The sequence below is a fragment of the Bombus flavifrons genome, chromosome 3 (assembly GCF_040668555.2).
Source record: "Bombus flavifrons isolate JBK064 chromosome 3, iyBomFlav1_principal, whole genome shotgun sequence".
Classification (NCBI taxonomy): Eukaryota; Metazoa; Arthropoda; class Insecta; order Hymenoptera; family Apidae; genus Bombus; species Bombus flavifrons.
Genome location: NC_138444.1, coordinates 5,660,055 through 5,682,475, shown reverse-complemented (window position 1 = coordinate 5,682,475; position 22,421 = coordinate 5,660,055). Strand labels below are relative to the sequence as shown.

Genomic DNA, 22,421 nt, shown 5'->3' with positions numbered 1-22,421 from the left:
ATTTTGTTAAACAATCGTATTATGAAATAAGTTTTCCAACCGACGAATGATATAGTTTTTTATCTTCTTGTGATGTTGTCAATATTTTGATTTAACAGATGTAGCCTTTATATCAACATGCCCCGTTAAAAACTTTCACAGAAGAAGCGTATCCCGTACTTTATAACCAGAAACAATGAAAAAAACTACTCGTAAATACAGATTTGGTAAAATGAATACCTTTCAATGGCAGTCGGGTTCATTAGCCAAACGTATCGTTAACGTTCGTTAGCGTAGCCATCGCGGTACTGTACGTCTGCGCGGATTCGAGGAATTGCCTTACAGCCGGAAATTTCACGAGATATTTATGTATTGGAAGGGGGCTGCAACTGTCTACGGTATAGTCCTGTAATTTCGGGATTTCCACTTTCCAGCGTTCGCCGAGAACCGTAACAGGGCCGAGAAGGAACGATATAGTACCACGGTTCCCAACTTGCAGTTCGAGACCCCTTTTGTATCATTGTATTTGATTTGTATCATGTATCATATTATCAGATACCATTAGTCTCTAATATAATAACGAAAAAATGAGAAAATATCGTTTCAACTAGTTTCACTATTCCGAGCAAAGTACAAGATTGAATTCTTAGATGTTAACGCTCAACCACTCAAATATCCCTATAATTCTACAAGTCCCAATATATTTTCATAGATTATTCTCTCGCGTGGTAAGTTTTGGAAAATCACTTAAAGAACTCAAGCGATAAGTTGTGCAAACAACAACAACAACAATCGTCTTCCCTGTATCAATGAGTGAAAAACTGCAAGTGTGAAGTTATCTCGTTGTTACTGCTAATGAGTAACACAGAGAGGGCGAATATGATAGATTATTTGATGGTTATAAAAGGTTGGGAAACACTGATGTAGAGGGAAGGAATACGCGCGACGGTTTCCCCAACGCGTACCTCTCATCCTCCGTCTACGTCGCGCTCTCAGCTTCCTGCTCTGTGATCTCAGCCCGTCTGAGTTTCATCCCTCTTCAAGTTAGCTAACAGCAGGATCCTGCACAATGTAGTCGTGATTGCAAATCCGCTCGTTATCATCAAAACTGCGCCCGACCTAACGAAACCCACCCCCTCGACGCGCGCAAGCTCCTCTCTCTCTCTTTTCTCTTCCTTTCTCTTCGATCGTTTCACTTCTGCGCGCTGTATCACTCCGTCGTTCCTTTGACGCGACGAAGTAAGTACTTTCAGAGAGTAAAGAGATTCCCTGCTTTCGCGAAATTTTTCTTCTTGACCGAGAGTTCGAAAGTCTGTCTTCCTCCCTCTCTTCCTCAGCTACACTCTTGGATCGAGTAATTCAATCACCGATAATGGAGAAGCGAACTTTCGGCTTCTGACGGTTGATTCGACTGGAAGTGGCGTGAAAGTTGAGGCTGTTGCGAGACAGGGGATGTTTGCAGGCTCCGGTATGTTTTTGGGGTGACTTATTATTTTGCATGATACGGAAGGACGTGGAATGTTTCAGATGACTGCTGAAGGTATTTTGTGCTTTAGCTTGGTAATTGAATTTCTCAGAAACATAATCAATTTCATTTTTCCTCCAATTCCTCCATTTCATTCTAGAAGTACTGATCAATGTTGAATTTTCATATCATTTTGCTTTCATTTTACTTTCATAAGCTCGCTTATTGGAAGAAAGCGATGTAGATGATAGCAAATTTCAAGATAAACTTCAAAAATTTTTGCAACGTCGTCACCTTCTTTTGCTCTTTAATTTGTGGAATTGATCAACGTAGATTCTGAACGACTCGATCAACGATGATACAATGTATACAAGGTACGGTAGATGTTTTCTTGCATGATAATATTTGATTTTCGATCCTGTTGCGTTCTATCGGTCATTTCCAACGCAATTGCATTCTTTCAACGTTAAAAGATATTTCAAGGAAAATATAAAAAAAATTGTTATTGGTATGCATGATTCAGTTAGCAATGTAAACGACATTCGTAAGAAAGTAAAGAATTTGGAAATCGTGAAAAACGGACGAATGTAAATCGTGTCTAAAAACACGTTTCTTCCCTTCCTTTTCTTCTTTCACCGAATATTTAACACAGCCAAAGGCGTTACCATGCTCGCAGTTTCTCTCCAAGCATTTTTCAAGAAATTTTCCGACATCCAAACGGCATTATCATGATAAAAGTAGTCCAGGAACCTATTCGCATTTGAAAGCGACCAACGTTCATGGGCCATTGTCGCGCAACCCTCGATGTTCCATAAAAGAATACAAATTCGAAAAAGCAGGCTAACATGTCACTCGCAGCCTACCGCCTGCTGTGCAAACATGCAAACTCTTGTTAAAATCCTACTACGTAGCAACTGAGTTTCTTTTTCCGTTATCTTACACGAAACGCTTGACGTTAAGAAAAACGTTGATAAACCTGACCTCGACCTACTCGCGTCCTCTAAAAAATCGTAACGTTTCTTAACTTATATTCGATGAATCAGAAATAAATGTATGACTGATCGAACTTTTATTAACGCGATATTTGTTATTGATTTATTAAAACTGACTGATTTATTAAGGTCCGACATATCGATTAGAATCTTATGTCTTTGTATATGCGATCATAATAGCTCAATCTTGTAACACTGCTGTGTTAAAGACGAAAGATTGCACCTGCAACTTTCGCTTAAATCTAACCATTGCTGCCAGGTAGAACAAAAATAGTTTATCTATATGTATATTAAGTAAGAAAGCTGTATCTGCATTGAAACTGAAGATATAACAGCTTATATGTGAAATCAAGATCTTGTCAAATACTAAAAGTTATTATTCTCAAATTGTTTGACCAAATACGTTTATTTTGAAATAAAACGACAGAACAATGCTAATAAAATTTCAAAATACGTTTCGTATAATACACATAGTATATTCGTAAAAGGTGTCTACAAGTGTTCGAATACTTTGGCGAGCAACTGTACGCGCGATTTTCAAGGAGGAAAGGACGTCGGTCGCGAACGAGATTTTCGATGGTATCGATTAACGCGACAGAAGAGTGCCGGGCAACGGTTTGTCCGTTCCCTTTGCCAGGATCGGCACCGGTGGAACCCCGTGGCTCCTTTTTCGAAGATCCTCCGCGTGTCCTCGCGAGGTAGAACCTTTGTCCAGTCTCGCTCTCACTAGCGAGATAATTCGACTGCCATTTTTCTCGCTTTATGCCGGGTAAGCGTTACTAATGGCCCGTTCCGTGCCGATCGCGAGGACCCTGCACCTTATTTTGCTCGTTCTTGAACGCGTAAACGCGTTTACGCACTCTTACACTACGCCTCAAAAGTATCCAGCCGTTTGCTTTCATAAGATGTATCTAGTTCAATTAGTCAAATACACACGCATTTTTCGTATCTGATTCGAGAAGCGAAAGATTTTACCGATAGAGAGGTAGTTACTTCGCAAACCCTGTTTTTTTTTATTATTTGTAATTAATCTGTCACCAGATCACGGTTTTTCATGGAAATTTATATTCTTCATATAATTTTTGCGCGTTTAAATTTCTAATAAATGTATAAACATTCACGGTATATTTAACTATAGGAAGAATTAATTTGTACATGTATTTTGATAGAATTTAAAGAATCCAAATACTTATGAACGATAGTGTACCTACTTACAGCTGGTGCACGAGCGCGTTTTGCGAACCTGTGCACACGCGCCTACGATGATCTTAACAAATAGGGCATATCGTGCTGCATCGGGAACGTATGACGCGCATTTGTCTCGAAAATGTTAGGTCGGCTGTGGAGGCGCGAGTAACGCCGCGATAAATGGGGAGAATTCAGGTTCTGTTGGTTCCTTTATAGGTAAAGGATTCTTTGTGAGTGGAACTCAACCCTTCCGGTGCGTACGTCTGATGTTCGAGGGTGGTTGAATGAAGTTGGTTGAGTGAAAAACGAAGGGAAGGGGTGGAAATAGGTAGATAATATTTTATTCCAATAGTTCTGAATCCAATAGCTATGAATATTTCCTGCTCGTAACAAAATTTATCAATGTCGAATTTCTACGTTAGATATTAAAACGACATCATCCTGTAGAAACCAAAATGGAAACCTAAATAGAATTAATTTGGAATAAAGCTAGAAAAATCCTTTATACCAAATTGAAATTTTATCCTAAATCGAATAAATTATAAATTACGACTAATTTTAAAGTAAAGTTTATGAACTGTTTTTTTCCGCTTTGAACAATTCCTCGAGTCGCTTTTGAGATACTTTTCCACGACAGTTTCTCTTGCATATCTATTGTTTAACATCGTCGTCAAATCGGTCCACGGATTCCAATTTGAATATGCAACACGGAATACATCTGCATGCAGTTTCGCAGCAGGTGTTCCTTCTTTTTTTTCTGCTCTGAATCCTACCTACTTCACACTCGAGGAAATTTCTATCATTTCGGAATGCAAGGGTTTTGTCGTTTGCTGTGAAGTCCAGAAACGGCGCAGGCTTTTCCTTTCAGGTAAAAACTCATATTACGGTGAAACTCGAAACCAAATGGGTCTTCCACTATATATATATATAATCCTTGAATACTTTCGATACGATGACATGGAGAAAATTTGTTATAAAAAGTTTTGTCTAAAGATTTTACATACATAACAATCTTTTTTCAGAGACACGATAGATGTTTATTTCTGATATTAAATTTACGTAAAAAGTCACAGCTCCATTTACCATTTATCACGCACTTGCATAGTCATTGCAATTTGAACGCGTTTGCAAAGAAACTCGTAAACCGATATCGATTCAAGTAACGTAGATAACGTTAAACGTTTTTTTATTGAACGTTAAACTTTCCTTTATTGAACTTTAAAAATGTTTGTTTCTCAAAATATGTAATACGTACTTACCTACCTAATCGATATCTCTCCGCTTAGCTTAAACATCGATGCTTGCATGTGACGATCACGTGATCTCACAGTTAATAAAACAGCATTCTTTAAAAAGTTATCGATCATTCATTCGCCAAGTTTTCGTTCGATTTCGATAAGAATCAATATTTGAGATTGACGATATACACCAAATGTCACGTATCGGAAATAAGGACGCAGCTTGTAAATCGATACCTTGATATCATGTAAATCACGTAAGGAATGAAAAACAATGACTTCCTGTTCGTGGAATTGCCAAGTTATATGAAATTTTGTAAATGTAATTTTTATTTGATTTTGAAGGTGAACACGTAGGTGCTTATTACTCCCTTTCATAACTTTAAAACTATCGTTGCAATGTTAAAATATTGAGAATGTTAAAATGTTACTTGTCTTAATAACTGTAATCTCTGATTTTCGCAAAACTTGTCGTCAACTTGTAAGTAGATTGCGGATTTAGAATTTAGAGCGAGACACATTTAAGATAATTCGAAAGCACGTATCTCTCTAGACGATAATTTTAAATATTCATAATTACAGATATCAAGAATTGGTGATCGGATTTAGAAATTGAATGCGCACCTGTAAATCTATTCTGGCCAATTCCAAGTCTGTTTAACAGTAGCTGCTTGTTCTTGCTATGTAAATGTTTTTTTAATAAATTGTTCGATAGTAGCGACATTACTTTGGTACATTTGTTCTCTATATTTCTGTCCCCAAAAGCAAGGTCGAAAAGCAAGACCGAGTTGACCGTTTAGTCACGGTTCACCCTTAGACGTACACTATCCCTTTCCAACATTTATTTATACGTGCCTACTTGCGTGGATATATATTTTATATTTCTTCTCTTCCTTTTTATTTTCGATGAGTTTGGGTTCTCGAGGAGGTTCGAGCACCTGTTTGTATTTCTGCCCCGCCGACACATAAATCATCCTGGAATGGACTAACGCCTTTTATCACTGCTATCCCTCTCCAACTCCTGTCTTTCTCTATTCGAACCATATTCTTCTCTGTATAGGTGTGTAAATAAGTGTATAAGTGTGTTCGGCTCTAGTCGAGCGACCCGTTTACGCCCACGTCTAAGATGAATATGAATTTTTCATTTCGAGACCCAGGAAAACTGTCAAACGAGTTTTTTTGGTCCTACCCCTTGCATTTTTTTTATTTTTATTGCCATGGCGCGCGTGTGCACGCATCCGTGAAATCCAATGTTTCTTGAATTATGCGTAGATACAGGGAGAGGGAAGATAGAGAATGAGAGACAGTATCTTTGCATTAGAAGAAGACGGTTTAAAAACGAGGTGGGTTACATTTTTGGTTAACGAGACATTGATGATGTTTACCTTAGGTTGATTGATTCGAAGGAGAATGAACAAATGGTTTTGGGACAAATGGAATGATTCGAATGAATTGTTGTATTATTTTATGGAAGAATGTTAAGCAAAGTAGAAAAACGAATGAAAGTAATTGACAAGTGTTGGCCAGTGTTTAATTTTTGGTGAAAGCTAATTTTGCAACGACACACCTTAATTTCGTAGTATAAGAACTAAAATTACAATATCGTTTTATGAATAGAATTAGCAAACTGCAATGTTTATAAAACGTCGAACAAAGTGTAACGCACTATTAAAAACGCGATCGAAATCCTATGGTTCACAAGTGTATCATATATGTATAAAAGTTTCTTGCAAGAAAGCGCAGAAACTCGAAGGAAGAAACCGGTGACAAAGGGAACGTGGAAAGAAATAGAAAGTGAGAGACGCGATCAGCAAAAACCAAAAAAGAGAATCAACTCTACTATGAGGAACACGTTGCCCGCAGAAATTCCATTCGATTGTGATTCGCGACTTCCCCCACTACTTGCAAGGAATTTACGATACCAAAAGCCTCAGTGGTGGGTTTTCGCGCATGGAACATGGGCGTGGTCTATTGGGCGGAGCCTGGTTGTTGTTCCAGGGGGTCTTCGTCCCGAAAAGCATCGTTCCTGTGCCGCGAACAACCCCGAGTCGAGTCACGCAACTCCGTTCCCCACCACTCAGCCTCCGACGTTCTAACACACGCGTACACGTGCACGTACACGGACGTGCACGGAGTGGAAACAGTGCAAAGAAGCGTGGATACACAGCGTGAATGTGTGAGTGATAGACCGAAGCGGCGATTGCAGAGTGTGGAAGGGGCAGGATCGAGGATGCCAGTCTTCCCCGGGCCACGGATCTGGACGGCGTATTTTCTGCGATCCTTTTCGATCCTACAGATCCGCGATTTTTTATTCCTCGCGAGTCCCCTGGTTTGGCTTTCTTTGGTTTGATACTGAAACTTACTCGTTTGGAACGAGTTATCGGATCGTAGCGCGAGTTTTACTTTCAAAGTGTTGTGAAGGGACTTTGTGGACTACACACATATATAGGTTGACTACTGACATGTTTTTGTCAGTTTAGCACGTGTATTTGGTATATCAGCAGACTCTTTTTTTGGTTACTCGATGATTATGAAAATGAAGAGAGGAAGTTTGTGAGTTAAAAGGAAGTTCTGGACCAATTTCAGGAAAGATGAAGGTGAGTGGATTGAGATTTAACTCTGAAATGGTATCGTCGGATAGTAGGTGTCTAGCAATAGTTTAGACAACTTTGTTATCTAACATTGTTGAGATTTATTTATTTCAGCCTTTTTAAATTTTGTGGTAACGAAAATTAGTTAAGAATACACGCATGCATTTAAATAATGTATGTATCACGATTTGAAGTAACACATATGTATACAAGCTTACATACCTAGCTTTCTTTTGTTTGTCGATTATGAAAGATTAAATAAGATAGTGAAAAATTTTGTTCGATTCATTGACAGTAGGTAGATAAAGAAGATAAACGTAAGTCGAATATATGAAATATATATAAGATGTATAAACAGGTGTGAATCATTTGTTTAAGCGAAGCGATGCGCGGGTTTCGAAAGTTTTTCGTTGTTTTATCGTTGTTTTATCGTTATGTTTTATCAAAAAGCTTTCTTTAAAAATTATAGGTTATAACCAATCATAGTACCTTAATGAAATACAATGTGAACATTGTTCAATATATTTTTGTTTACATTGTCAAAAGACATTAGAAACCTCTTTATCAATAAAAAGTTCTTGTTAAACATCTATATACCGAGTAGTAAAATTAAATATATAACTCTGTTACATTATAACATTGGAAATAAATTTTCAAATTGTCTTTAAGTTATATCGAATCAGTAAAATCTGAAAAGAATAGCTTTTTGCAATTAAAAGAAATATCTTACGTCTCGTTATAAAATTCATTATTTTAATTCATCGAAACATTGCACTTCTATCCTTTGAATATAATTTTCATATAAAAAATCCAATTTAATATTCCAATGTAAAGTTCACCTCGTTATAATTAAAACATATCCTACCAATTCATCAAAATTAATGATTCATTGAAACGTTTTATCTCAGTTCTTTAAATACTTTAAACTCCGTCATTGTTGTTGCACAACAATTACGATCCTGCACGTCAAACTCATAAACGTCACACCGAGCGCACACAATGTCCTGGCAGCAAGTTTTTCTTAAAAACTGTTTCTGGAACGAAACGACGCGACGGCCATGATAATTTTGAAATATCGCGAAAAATTATTTACGATCGCCGGCGAAACTTATAAGGCCGATAAATCACTGGGAATGGTATACTCGCTCGTGCCATTAAACGTCCGTCCCGTGTAGCAAAGTGACGAATCGGATGTGTACGAGGATCGTCGATGTCCGGTAGTCGGTAGTGAGGCCCGTTTGACCTCTTCACCCTGGCATTTCTCATTTTGTCAGCTCATCTCCGTCGTTTCGAAGTGTTGACGAATAAAAAATGAATACTATTATTCTTCTTAACTACTCGTTGATTGCATTCTTCGAGCATCGAGTCCACTTACGAACGATTGAGAAATTCTTTCTTCGTTTCTTTCAACGAAAATTCGATTCTTCTCTCGCGATAATTGAGTTAGAAAGCTACTTGCGAATTTTCGAATCACGATCGTGTAAAATATTTACATTTAAAGAACGATTTATAGGAATTAACCGATTTCGTTATGAGGATCTTCGATCGAAATTGATACGGATTTTTTCTTTGAATATCTTATTATACGTACTATATCTTTTTGAATGTATACATAACTACATTATTAGGAAATACACGTACGCGTACCGATAATTTGCAACGTTGAAATATTATCTACTATCTCAAGTTTCTCATTTGCACCTATCAAGCCTCGATCGCGCTTAATCATAAATTCCTATTATCATGTAATAAATGCAGCTCGATGATTTCGTTGTATAATAACGCTATCGAACGTCATATTATGAAATTGCAGTTCATTAATTCTATTGTTTAGAAACGAAACATTTTCACGCTTCGTCTATCAAATTAAATATCAATTCTCGAAAGTACTCGATATGCTAATAAAGATTACACAAATATCTATTCAATTTTCTTTCCCGTTGATTTTTCGTGAATTATCACTTGTCATCTCACACTACGCCATTGTTTAAAACGCTGTACACGCTATCGTCATAGCAACTTTCATTCTTGTTTGTGCTTCGATATATATAAGTACTTTGTTATTCCACTCTCATTAAATTGTCACGGTTTAATAAACGATTCTTTCACGGAAAAACCAGGTAATTTTAATTTTTTATTTATTGCTGTCATTAAATGCTAAACATGTATGTATAAGTAACGCGTTTTTTTACAATATCCTTCAAATTGTAAAAAAAAGTATGAACATTAGCTAACAACATGTTTAATCGCATGCGATCTGCGCATTGGAAAAATCAATGTGAAAACCAAAGAATAGGCAGGTTATATGTTTCGATGGCCGATTTACAATGACAACCCTAGTTTACAGGGATTCACAGAAAAGCAACCGGTCGAAATTTAAGGGGTAATTTACAACAGGTCAAACTTCGTCGTTTCTTCTCCAATATCTTGGGATCTTCCACGAAACTGAATTCGCTGAGTTCGGTGGCTTAAAAAACAATTTATAGAAAACGCAGGTATATTCACCTAGATATACAATCTCTGGCAGAAAGTTTCCGATCAGAAGAAATTTCTTAAAAACTTTCATGTCTTCGAACTATAATTTTTATTATATGTTATTATATTTAATACATTTGTTATACGTTATTATATGTGATAAAAAGCAATGGGAAATTAACGGGCACTTAATGTGAGTCATGAGTTAAGTTAAGAATTATCGAGTTTCTCCAGCAAGGAAATAGCCAGAGAAATGTCACAAAAATCATAGGATGTAGTCCAAGCATCATTAGCGATTTCAGAAAAGAAATGTGACGAAACGGAAAATGTATCTGAGAGCGAAAGATGTAGTGGTCCTCGTGCAGCAACTAGTCGAATTGTGAAAAATTTTAGACGAGCAACTTTGAGAGAGATAAATCAGCACAGAACGTTTCCGATCGTATTGTCAAAAATCGTTTAAATGAGATGAGTTTTTCATTTCAAAAAGCTAAGACATGTAGCGGCACATGAGTCAGAGGACATTCTAAATTATGTTGTCGTTTTGCCTCGGAGTATCAAGACCGTTAGATTATAAGTAATGTAAGAACAAATAAACTCTGGGCAAAACAATGTCGCCGCTACATGCAACCGTAGAATGAAGACGAATATAATATATGAGTATAAATAAACAGACGTGATCGCGTGCGACATAGCATCGAACAGTTCATATCAAGTATCAACGAGTATTAACGAGCATCTCCAAGTATCTACGCGACGAACAATAACGAGTATTTATTCCGAGTTTTATATTGTATCAACGATTCACTGTACGCATATTTATTTATTTCAAATATACTTGACTTATAACAAAAAAGCATAAAAGAGAACGCGTACAATGATGTAAGAAACATCCAAACTGGACAGTGGAGGATTGGAAGAAAGTAATAAAGTAGCAGCAAAGTAGTAAAAGACTGTTTACGCGGTAACAGCATCGAAACAATGAAATGGCCAGCGAATAGTCCAGATCTAAATCCGAATATTGAAAAGACTGATTCGCGAGAAAAGGCCTTAGAATAAAGAAGAACCTCGTCAGGCCATCCGACTATCGTGGGAAGAAATTCCCCGCAAAGATTGTAAATATCTCGTTAATTCAATGCCACAATGCATCAAAGTAATAATACGTTCACATGGAAACGTACCAAAATAATAATACTTATGAATATTTAAATTAACAAATCGGATCGGCAACTTTTTCCTGTGTAATATTTTGTTCTTCATCTCGCTTCTTTTTCGTAATAAATGGAAATTTGTGTTAGTTTATTATCATTTAAATATTTCACGTTAAACTTCCTTTCAATTCCCCATTATTTGGATATTTGTATTAGGTCGTCCGAAAAGTTTCTTTCGTTTTATAAGGAAATGGTGGATGCATAACATTTTCCGTTTTATATTATTTTATCGAATTACGTATGGTCCATTTTGTTCTATCAAAATAAAGATCACAACATTCGACATATTAGGTTTCATGTTTGTATAAAGATGCATTGTTGTAAAAGACGTGTCTGTAAAAGAAAAACACTTTTCGGACGACCTAATACGACAGCATTTAGTAGTTCTGACACACGGATGTTTGTAACAAATTTCGTATTAATACGTTCGATCCAAAAACTTTTTGCCAGTGTTTCTTGATATCTTCCTTCTTGCATTTCTTATAAATCAGCAACGATTCATTTATGCTTTCCATAAATTTAAAAAGCTCTTCAACTGTAAAATTAAGGGTTCGATTAAAAGATTGGAAATATTGTTATCTAGCCACGTGATCTTTCATCGAAACAATCGCGTTATTATCATTTCTTAGGCTGAACATCTTCATACAACTGTATTTCTTCGAATGTTCTAACAAAATCAAAGGTATTTAAAAAAAAATCTCTATGAAGCAAGGACAATCGAAAATATCACTAAATTTGGGACCAAAATCTGCTAGATTTGAATTGAAGATTATATTTTCTATCTAATCACGCGATCTTCCGGTTATTTCATCGAGATAATTGCGCCAGTAAATCCGTGATCCGCGACACGGCGTATTAATCGACACGGTGTTACGTTCGAAGAGAAACGTAGCTCTCTTTCCGAAGGAAGATCGAAATGCCAGAAGGTATAAATCACAGGTGGGAAGTTCAACTTTGCCTTCGGCAGATCATAAATCAATGACCGTCCAGTTAAACGTGAAATGATTACTGGCCGACGGGAGAAGCTACGACAAGGAGGGAAAGGACAGAGAGAGGAAGATGAAATGAAAAAGACGTGTTCGTGTAGCGTCTTCGAAATTGGCTGTCGTCGATGTTGTCTTTCTTGAGGTATCCGTTGTGCAATATCCCTGTTCTTTATATGTTTCGCGTTTTCACGGCGATTCGCGTTTTCACGGCGATTCGCGTTATATTTTCGTTCGTTTGTGTGTTTAGTTCGCGATGCCGACGAATAAGAATTGTTTACAACGGAGGGTGAATTCTTTTGAAATATTTTTCTTTCACATCGCTTATTTTTCGATCGAGGAAACGCACTTTTAACGTTCTCAGAAAATCTTCGCTCGTTCTAACTCTGCCGCGTTCTTTCCGTCGTTATCGTGTTTTTCTGACGTTAAAAAGTATTTCAAGTTTAAGCAAAATCTGAAAGAACTGTTTTTGTTATATATGTACATGAGTTTTCGTACCAATCTTTTGTCCAGCATATTCGCGAAATAAATAAGCATGAGATTGAAGTATAAAAATGATAAAAATTTAAGGATCACAGCAGGGTGAAATAAACGTTTAATAAATTGAAATTTTTAATTTCCCGAAGGTTGATAGAACAGTTTTTCCATATTAATGTACGAATAAAGCAGTAAATAGAAGTACGTGGTAAACGCAATAAATCGAAGAATATAATGTAATTAACTCATTGATTGCACGCTGTGGGGAACAATAACCTTTGTGCATTACTCGTGTACCAATTAATATAATCAAGTCAAGACTCGCTGTTCCAATGTACTCACTTATACATAATACACGCACGTGTGAATACACAGGTGCATTCATGAGCACGTGTGCCGCGACATCGATAAGAAAAAAATTGCATACAGATCAGATACGCGTTATCTTTGCGTTTATCTCTCTACGCACTCACAATGACAACCTTTCCCTCTCTCCCTCTTCGTTGTACCTACTTATTTGCCTCTTTGTGTTAACCAAACCTCTAACAACACGATGGGACTGAAAAGAAAAAAAAAAAGAGGAAAAAAAACTAACCAGCTGCATCGTGTCGTTCGAGTGTCAATTAATCGAGCTCGAAACTCTACCACGGGTTTGTTTCAAGCGGTTCTTGACTAATGAACGACGACTTGTTAAAGAATGAATGCATTTTAATCGATGACTACCATTTGCTATTAAAGATCGAATAGAACGATAATTTAATGTAACTTTTTCATATTTCCCTAGATTCTTCGTTTCAACTATAAAATATAATTAACTTCCGAGAGATTATAAAAATTATACGCACTTTATGTTGGCACATCCCATCCTGAAGAATCAACTGGAAGTTAAAAGAAAAAGAAAAAAAGAGACAACTTGAAAATTAGTAAAATCTCCTGCGTTACGCATTCAATTAAAAGGAAGCTGCGCAGCTACGATCTTTAGGGGCGTGCGTATCGCTTAAATCTCACCATCCACAATGAACAAATTTGCGCCTACCTAAAGGTCGTTTCGCGTGTACGCACGTTTGATACACGATGTGTGCGTAGTCATGCGAATCGTTGAGGCCGGTCGTTGAGGAACGAAGGGATCATGCCCAAGAGCGGCATCATTTATCAGCCGGCGGCCGTCCGCTCGTTTATTATTTCACTTTGCCGAGTATTAATTGAGATTTGGAGCCCGCAGCCAGCCTTTCCGTACCTCCACACCCGGAAACGATCGTCTTATACTATGTGTTTAGCGATGGCCTCAAGTACGTCGCAAGTAGATTCGAATATTCAACGATTATTCAGTTTCCTAGGTTGGATGTCTCAACAAGAATGGTATATTTGGCAAGCGAGCGATTCTACGTAAAAGAACAAATCGAAAATATCGAATAAAATTTCTTCATACGACGCTTTATTCTTGAGAAAATCGGCTTTGAGAATATAGTTACAAATGTAATTAAAATATAGGTTGAAACGAAGATGAAATATTTGGCAAGTACGACGAATGAAATATTATATTCATCTATCAAAACATGAAGAGAACATCCAGTATTCGATTCGATTCGGCACTTGATCCCATCGCTAATGATGTTTTTTCTCGTACGACACGTTGACGCTTTATGAATCGATCGATCGTACTGGTTTCGCTAGCTGACAAATTCTAACGCGAGACTCTCTTCTAATAACGTTAATACCGTGGCTCGTGTTCTTTTCCATCGACTCCGGTATTCCATGTAAAATGTTCGTTTTAATGCCTTGGCATTAAATTCACGATGACATTAGGTAGAGACTTGTAGCATCTGCTTGAAAGGTTTATCGAAGGAAGGTTGTATGCGATGGCTTTTTTTTTGTACAGGATGCTTTAGAGTTGCTGTACAGAGCTTTAAAGGGTGTAAACTAGTACAATGTAAAGACAGATTGTAAAGTATTTGTAAAAGTCAATGAATTACCTATCATGTAAATTACACTAATAATTTCTCTCGAATTAATTTCACAACAATCTCGTTCCAGGCTGAAATCTTCCTAATTGTTCTTAAAATTATCGTCGATAATGAAATCTTCGATCATCTAAACAACTATAAATAACTATATAATTAAATAAGTATAACTAATAAAGTAAAATGAATAAAATTACAGACGGAAATCGAGACGGAGCCAGATTGCACGGACAGCATCCTTTGTTCGAACAACAACAACAACGTGAACACAAATAACAACAACGTAACCAGCATAAAGAAAGCTGCTACTAATATCAACAACAACGACAGTCACGATGGAATGGAAATGGACTGTGGCGGTTGTGGGGAAAGCGTTCGCGAGCGGACTGTCCTCTGTGTAGGGGGTCGTACCTGGCATTCCAGATGTCTGAAATGTTGCGCCTGTGCGAGGCCTCTGCACGATCAGCACTCCTGTTTTCTTCGAGGGATGAGGCTCTACTGCAGGCACGACTACGCCTTGTAAGTACAGCTCGTTTCTATTTCTAAGGTCAGTGGAGCTCGTTGTCCAAGTTTAACCATCGTAATTTCTTGCATCAGTGGGGAACATAGTTTGTTTGGTTAGATTAGCTGATTTATGTGACTGAAGGTACACCACTACAAAAGGTATTTTCACATCGCTGTATTCATTATAACACTTACGTACTAATTAGCTAGGTCTAAGCATATTAAAATTCGTGTTATTGAAACCTGATGAAATCATTGAGAAATAAGGATACGTAGCTAGCCACTGTTAGTCATAATTACAATACGAAGACAAAGTAAACAATTTGTCCCTTAAACAAGCATAAAGGGATCGAAAGCCACTGGGACCATTTTAGCGAGTCACTCGTTCGTAATACAGAACGACCCTTCGAAATCTATCTCAAGGGACTTGTTCATAAAATCCTTTGAAAGTAGCTGCTCGACAGGGTGTCCGAGATATCTGTTATACGAATGTCAGCGTATTCCGCGAGAAGCGTTCCGTAAGTCGAACAAACGGTCATTCTTTCCAGGTGTTCACGAGTGGTAGTCGAGAAACGTCCTCTTAAGCTTTGGCTTTGCTCACCGGTTACGTATCAGTGGGGTGTCTGTTCTTCGATCAGCTGGAATATTATTAGATTCATCGGTAATCCTTCGTGTCGCTTCTGGATCGCGGGCTAACTGTCCCTTCTGGTTGATTATAGATCGCGACCGAATGATGGAACGCTTTCGTTTGATGAATTGCTTTTTTATGCAAATTTTACACTCTTATGAGCACGATTAAAGAAACAGAACTTAAACGTAGTTATCTTTTATTAGAGAAATATTAAACTTACTAAAACTTATAATTAAAACTTATAATGAGTAGGTACTGTAAGTACCTTGTGCATTTTGTATATTTTTGCATTTTACGCGTTTTTCTACCTCTACATTTTGCGTAAATGCGTAAAAAATCCGCAGTCTACTGATTAAATATCTTATCGCTATTTTTCTGCGATTAAGTGACTTAAGCCGTAGTCTTTATAGTCCTCAATGATACCAGTTAAGAGTTAAACGTATCAATCGGAAAAGTGAAAAAAGCACGATTATAATGATTTAGCTAAAAGCTGTCTGTCTTTGGAGTCACGTGGCCGTCACGTGGGTGCAGATATTCCCGCAGATGAACAGATATCCTTACGCGAGTATTCGACATAGGGTCGAGAGAGATTCACCATTGGGTGATTAATGTCTTCCGATGTAACCTTCTTCTTCTTGGTTCTTCTCCTCTTCTTCTTACTTCTCTTTTCTTTTACTTTCTTCTTCTTCTTCTTCGTCTTCTTCTTCTTCTTCTTTGGACCTCACGCGTACAGTCGGCTATTCACGTCATATACGTGTACCACGCATGCTCACGCGCGAGCTGCGAGTCACGATGTGACGTTGAAGCCGGGCTTCGATGCCCGCTACGAATAAAGGACATCTCATCTGACGTTTTCTTGCGGTTACAAGTCCCTGGAGACGAAAAGAAAAGACGCCGGTTTTGACCCGGGCCGTATACGAATATTCGCAATGGCGAATCTTTTCAATCGATGGATTTTTTTATACGATCTTCAAGCGAATCAAAAAATGTACGTGTGTATCTGGTGTGATTTAAATTCCTGCAATGGGTTTTGTTTAACAATTGTATATTGACTAGATTTTTTAAATAAATTATTAGCGAGCATATTATAGTACACGGTTAATAAACGCATTATATTTAATATGTATTAGATTCCATATAACAATAATATAAAACCTTCACAGATGGAAAGTATGTAAGAACTAAATGTAAAAGTATAAAATATAGAAAATCAGTGCGGATTTTTATGCATTTACGGGAAATTTATAAGTACGAAGGTGTACAAAGTATGATACTCTTTATGATACATGGCAAGCAAAACAAGTCTCTGCTTCGTTTCCATCTGTTTAATCGTGTTTATAGAAACGTAACTTTGTATAAAAATCCGTAAACTAGCGATAAGATATGCAACGACGATGTATTTAAATATAGAACAAGTATGTGGTATAATTATGTATTTCTATATAACTGAAAGTAAAAGATATTTCAAAGATAGCTACGTAAAAGAGAGCAGAACGTCCTCATCGTTGCAGATTGCTTGAAATTATCGTCTCCTCGGCATGTTTAGGAAATCGTCGAAATCGCAGTAGCAGAAACGTAGATTACCCCCGGGCTTGCAAGCGTCGTGTCTCGAATCGTTCTCAGGAGGGCGTAGGCATTCGCATTTAAGTGCCATTAAGGCAGAAACGATAAGGTCGTGATTAAAGCGGCGACCGATTCCCTGTCGCGCAGCATCGGCCACACTGAATTAAGAGAACCGGAATTTCGACGCTGGCATGGCTAATAGAGCGATTTCTGGTTCATCCTGCTCCTTCCATTCTTTCTCTTTCTTTCTTTTTTTTTTTTCTTTTAATTTTGTTTATTCTTGCCTGAGAAACGACACGAGGAAAAGGATCGTGGAAGGAGAATAACGTCGGCGAATATTTATTAATTTAAAAGACACCCGTCCCCTGCTTGAAAAGCACCGACACACGAGGGTGGACCAAAGAGAGGGAATCACAGCTAGCTGCCTTACGAGGCAAATTCCTTAGACTTTAGATGGAACACTGGCAGTTCTTGCTGGTGACTCGGCAGCCACGCACACGCGTGCCTGTTTTTGTATTCTCCAGAGAAAAATATGGGCAACCCGTACAGAACTGTATACTTACGGCTCTAGGTCTATTACTTTTTTAATTTATAAAGCAATTTGTGCAATCAAAATCATATTTCAGATTTGGAACTTCTACGATCATTAGATAACATAATTTGCGGTTCTTCGAGTTTTGATATGACGAATAAAATTTACAAGATGAAACTTCCAAACAATTCTCTCTGATCTCCTATAAGGCACAATATAATACAATTAAAATACTAGATACGTAATTCAGTAATGGCAAAATTATCTTAAATCTAAAGAATTCCAATTTTTCGTGCTAAAATTTCTCCATTCATACTCTATAAACGTTACTATATGGCTTGTTCCTATTACCAAAAACGATAATTCAAGCGTAAAATATCGCCAACGTAATAATTTATCACACGGCCGATTTATATCTTAAAAGATATCGAAGATCGCGATCGAGATCTGGCTTCGTAGCGCGAGAATCGAATGCAGTCGAATGAGGATCGGAGGTATAAGGGGGGACTATGAATTCTCTACTGTGCAGAGGTCGGATAGCGGCCGACTTAATCCCCCGTTGACTTATAGGGCCCGCCTATGTGGAAGAACAAATGAATAAATTAGGGCGGGGTCGTTTGGTAGCCGATGTACGGCCCTGAAGATTTATTGATACCCAATACCAGTTCCTCTGGTCTGGTTACACGCTGCTTCTGACCGTCTCTTATTTCGCTCTGATCCGACGTAAATGCGCCGGAAAAGGAAAGGGGTGGCGCCACTATTTATGCTAATGACACCTCAAACTTTCACCGGACCTTCAAGCTCAAAGAGATCGCGTCAAATGATTTATTTTAAACTATATGAATCTTCCTTCGTTTCTTCTTTTTATCGTGAATTTTATTCAGCAATTGTCAGTAATGTTAAAGTAATTACAAAAACAAATGTATATTTTATTTGCAAGAATCGACCAATAACGATAATAAAATAATCATGATAAGTAGGTACACGTTATGAAGTTCTAGGCGAAGCTTTCAGAGGTTTAAAAAGATACTCAGGGTCAGGTATAGATGTCTTGTCAAGAATGAATAGATACTTGCGTGCTTCTAGGCGTGCCTTGTGCGCGATCACCATAACCAATAATACCCGAAAATACCATGGATGCGACGGTGACGATGCGATTCGTGAACCGACTAATCCTTCCGTGGCTTACCATATTTTTCCATACAATAACCAACCTTTCGGTCGATCCACAATTCTTCTTTTTCACTTATGCTACTTATATTTTTTCTCTTTGTTGTTACAACAAAGTTATTCTTCGTTGCGAACAACAAGTTACCTGTGGAGCTTAGAAGTTCTGTTTCCTTATAGAATTATTTTCTATATAGCTATTGAGTATTATTAAGCTCGACTCGGTGAACTTAGACGAAGACAAGAAATCTAAGAGGGAAATTAATAAATTCCATATATTCTATCAAATTCATTTCTACATCATACACCTAAGTAATAAAAATCCGTGGTGTACCTATCATCGTGGCAGATCTCGTTAAAAGACGAGCGTATCGTTTCCTCGTAAGAGCCATCCACAAATCGCTTATATCTCTCCTTTTAAATGCAACACTCGTAAGATCGTGACCCGTTTCCTGGTGTCGGGCGGCTAAAATTCAAAGGGTTAGAGTCATTTGTAGGGCGAGGGAAGCCGCGGGACTGAGACGTCCAGATAATCTCGACGTAATCTACCGGGCGAATCGCGAGAGGTCGAGCGACCCTTAAACCACGCTGCTGACGCGCTCTAAAGGGCATCGAGTGGCGGAGTAGTATGTTAATGAGGACAGGACCATCGGATTCTCGTACACGGAGGTCCTGAATGAACCTGCAGCTTCGACCAAAATAGCACCTTCATCCTCCTCCTCTTTCATTCTTGTCTTCTCCTCGTCCAATTCTTCCTTTCTACGAAATTTAAATAAACTTTCTTGATCGTCGATCAAGCATTAATCTAATACAGAAACAAGCGTATCGTAACAATTTCGGTGCATGCTCGTGCGGAAACAGGAAAGATCTTGAAGAACAAAGAAATCTTAAGTTAATAATAAGCCTCAACTCTTGGATTAACAATAGAATTTTTTCTTTCTCAACATTTGGAAGAAGGTGGAAGAAGGTACAGGAATCTTGAATGTACGATAAAAATCCCTCTTTCTCGACATTTCAGAACCTTTGGTGCAAAATGTGCGAAGTGTGGTCGAAGCGTAGGTGCGGGTGACTGGGTGAGAAGAGCCAGAGAAAGGGTGTATCACTTGGCTTGTTTCGCCTGCGACGCCTGTTCTCGTCAGCTGTCGACGGGGGAGCAATTCGCCCTGCTGGATGCCCGATTGCTCTGCAAGGCTCACTATCTCGACGTCGTCGAAGGAAACAATACCTCATCCTCGGAAGATTGCGACTCCGAGCACGGTGGCAAAGGGAGCAAGACGAAGAGGGTCAGGACCACTTTCACGGAGGAGCAACTCTCTGTTTTGCAAGCGAACTTTCAGTTAGACAGCAATCCCGATGGCCAGGATCTCGAAAGAATAGCTCACGTTACGGGACTGAGCAAACGAGTGACGCAAGTCTGGTTTCAGAACTCGAGGGCCAGGCAGAAGAAACACAGTGGAAAGATCAAAACGCAAAGTAAGTACATTTGTTATTTGAAAATGTTGCAATTCCTAGTAAAATATAAAATAAAGTAAATAGAAAAATATAAACGATAAATTAAAACAGAAAATACAAAATGTACGTGGATACCTCTACATATCGATAATGAATTACAGGAAGAAAATACGAAAATACGAAGGGGCAATTAGTATCGCATGATTTATGCTTCCTTGTTTATTGAACTTAATCAAGTCTATAGAATTAATGTATGAGTTAATATGAAACAATATTGCAGACATTTCGTAATTTGAACTTTAGAGTCGTGCATTAACGTACCAACTATCTAAACAGTTAGTACCATTATTTGGATCGAAAAAGACGAAATATAATATACACGTAGGATCTCTTCTACTAAAAATCTGAAACTTTTTCTTTCTCTTCTTATAACTATTCTATATTCTCATTCCTAAAGAATAATTCATTTCCTATCTAGTGCACCATTCACCACCAATGCAACATCATCCAGGTGATTTGTACCCAACCAGTGTAAACATGGTAGGTGCCTATTTAGGGGGATATCAAGGCGGCAGCGCAGGAAGCGAAAGTCCTGGCAGTCCATTGACACCACTCACTCCTCTAACACCTCTAACCCCGACAACGCCCAATCACCTTCAAGCCCAGTTCTGTCATCAAACGGGTTAACTTTATTTAGTAACAATGTCCAATACCGGTGATCATTGCTTTCGAATTTTACCTTCGTCGATCGTTTCCAAGTCTAATATTGTTTGTAATGGAAAATTTAGCGTTCGAATTTAGAAGAACATCGATCTATTAGAGAGGAAGAAATTATAAAATTCTAGGATTTCGAAGAGGGTACATTAATTCATTCGAAAGTTTTGATACATGTAATTCTATAGTTAGGTACTTAAGTGTAATATAAATTTAGCATAAATTTTTTCATAGATTTATGAGAATTTGGAATATAGTAGAACCTCGATTATCATTAAGGAAATACTTGATTATTCGAACATCGATCGGTTAAAAAGTTGCATATGGTTTCCTCTAGGGAAAATTGTAAAATAAAAATATGGTCAAGGTTTTACTTAAAAATATTATTTAAAACGAACCCTCTTTGAATTCTAGAACGCTTAAGGATAAGTTTTAAATAATTGAGATATTCTCTGTCTTTTTTTTGTACATACCCAAGACGAATTGTTTCAAACAAAACAAGAAGTAAAAGTGATATTACGAATAGGTTAATATTCTATAGTGAGGATTCTAGTATACGAATAGAGAAAACACGCTATCATTATTTATTCTGATTCGATTGCAATAGTTCGTAACTTGTATTTGCATTTTACAATTAGTCTACTTAACTATTTTACTTGGCAAGAGTGCAATGAAACGAAAAGTAGAATTACAATTTTAATAGTGTTTGTAAAAAAGGTCTCGTTTTTCATAATTAATAATTATTTTATAAATTTGATTTGTCACAAGATAGATTTTTAAATTTTCAATTTGAAAAAAGTCGGAATATTTCTATAACATTAATTTCTTTCAAATTTCACTAATATTATTATTCGTTCTTTTTTCAATTTAACATCAACAGTTTGCAACAGTATCAAACCAATGATTACAAAACGAGTAATTTTTAATAACACACGGCTCATTAGTATTATTTAAATTCTCGCTATACGCGTGTCCCTTGAAGTATTTTATTTTTAATATAAGATTGTACATAGATGTATTCTGTAGCTTTTGTATATAAATTTCAAGGAAATCATGCATGAATATTTGATATCGCTCCCAATGTTGTACACACATTATCGCAATACTGTAAACCGTACTGTTAATAATAAAAATGTCTTTTACTGTTAACACGTGTTATTGCTTTCAAGCCTGAAGCCCTTGTGTTTCTATCATACGGTGTCTTATCTATATCAATACTGTGCCTTTTCTATTATATCCTCTTCCAATTTTATCAAATTAAAAAAAAAATTGCAACAGAAAAAAATTAATAATGCTTATAA

At 37.3% G+C, this 22,421-nt stretch overlaps 1 protein-coding gene across 2 annotated transcripts; it reads left to right on the top strand.

The window, feature by feature from the left end:
* The first annotated feature begins 1,219 nt into the window (after positions 1-1,219).
* LOC138177815 (LIM/homeobox protein Awh) lies at positions 1,220-22,257 on the top strand. 2 transcript variants are annotated; one of them, XM_069109018.1, is made up of 4 exons: positions 1,220-1,447; positions 14,757-15,076; positions 19,973-20,427; positions 20,885-22,257. In XM_069109018.1, exons 2-4 carry the CDS (start codon positions 14,898-14,900, stop codon positions 21,091-21,093), a joined length of 843 nt encoding a protein of 280 aa, XP_068965119.1. In that variant the 5' UTR covers positions 1,220-1,447; positions 14,757-14,897; the 3' UTR covers positions 21,094-22,257. The 2 variants fall into 2 exon arrangements, with proteins under 2 accessions (XP_068965119.1, XP_068965118.1); XM_069109017.1 differs by lacking the exon at positions 1,220-1,447 and adding an exon at positions 7,120-7,459.
* Positions 22,258-22,421: the final 164 nt, after the last annotated feature.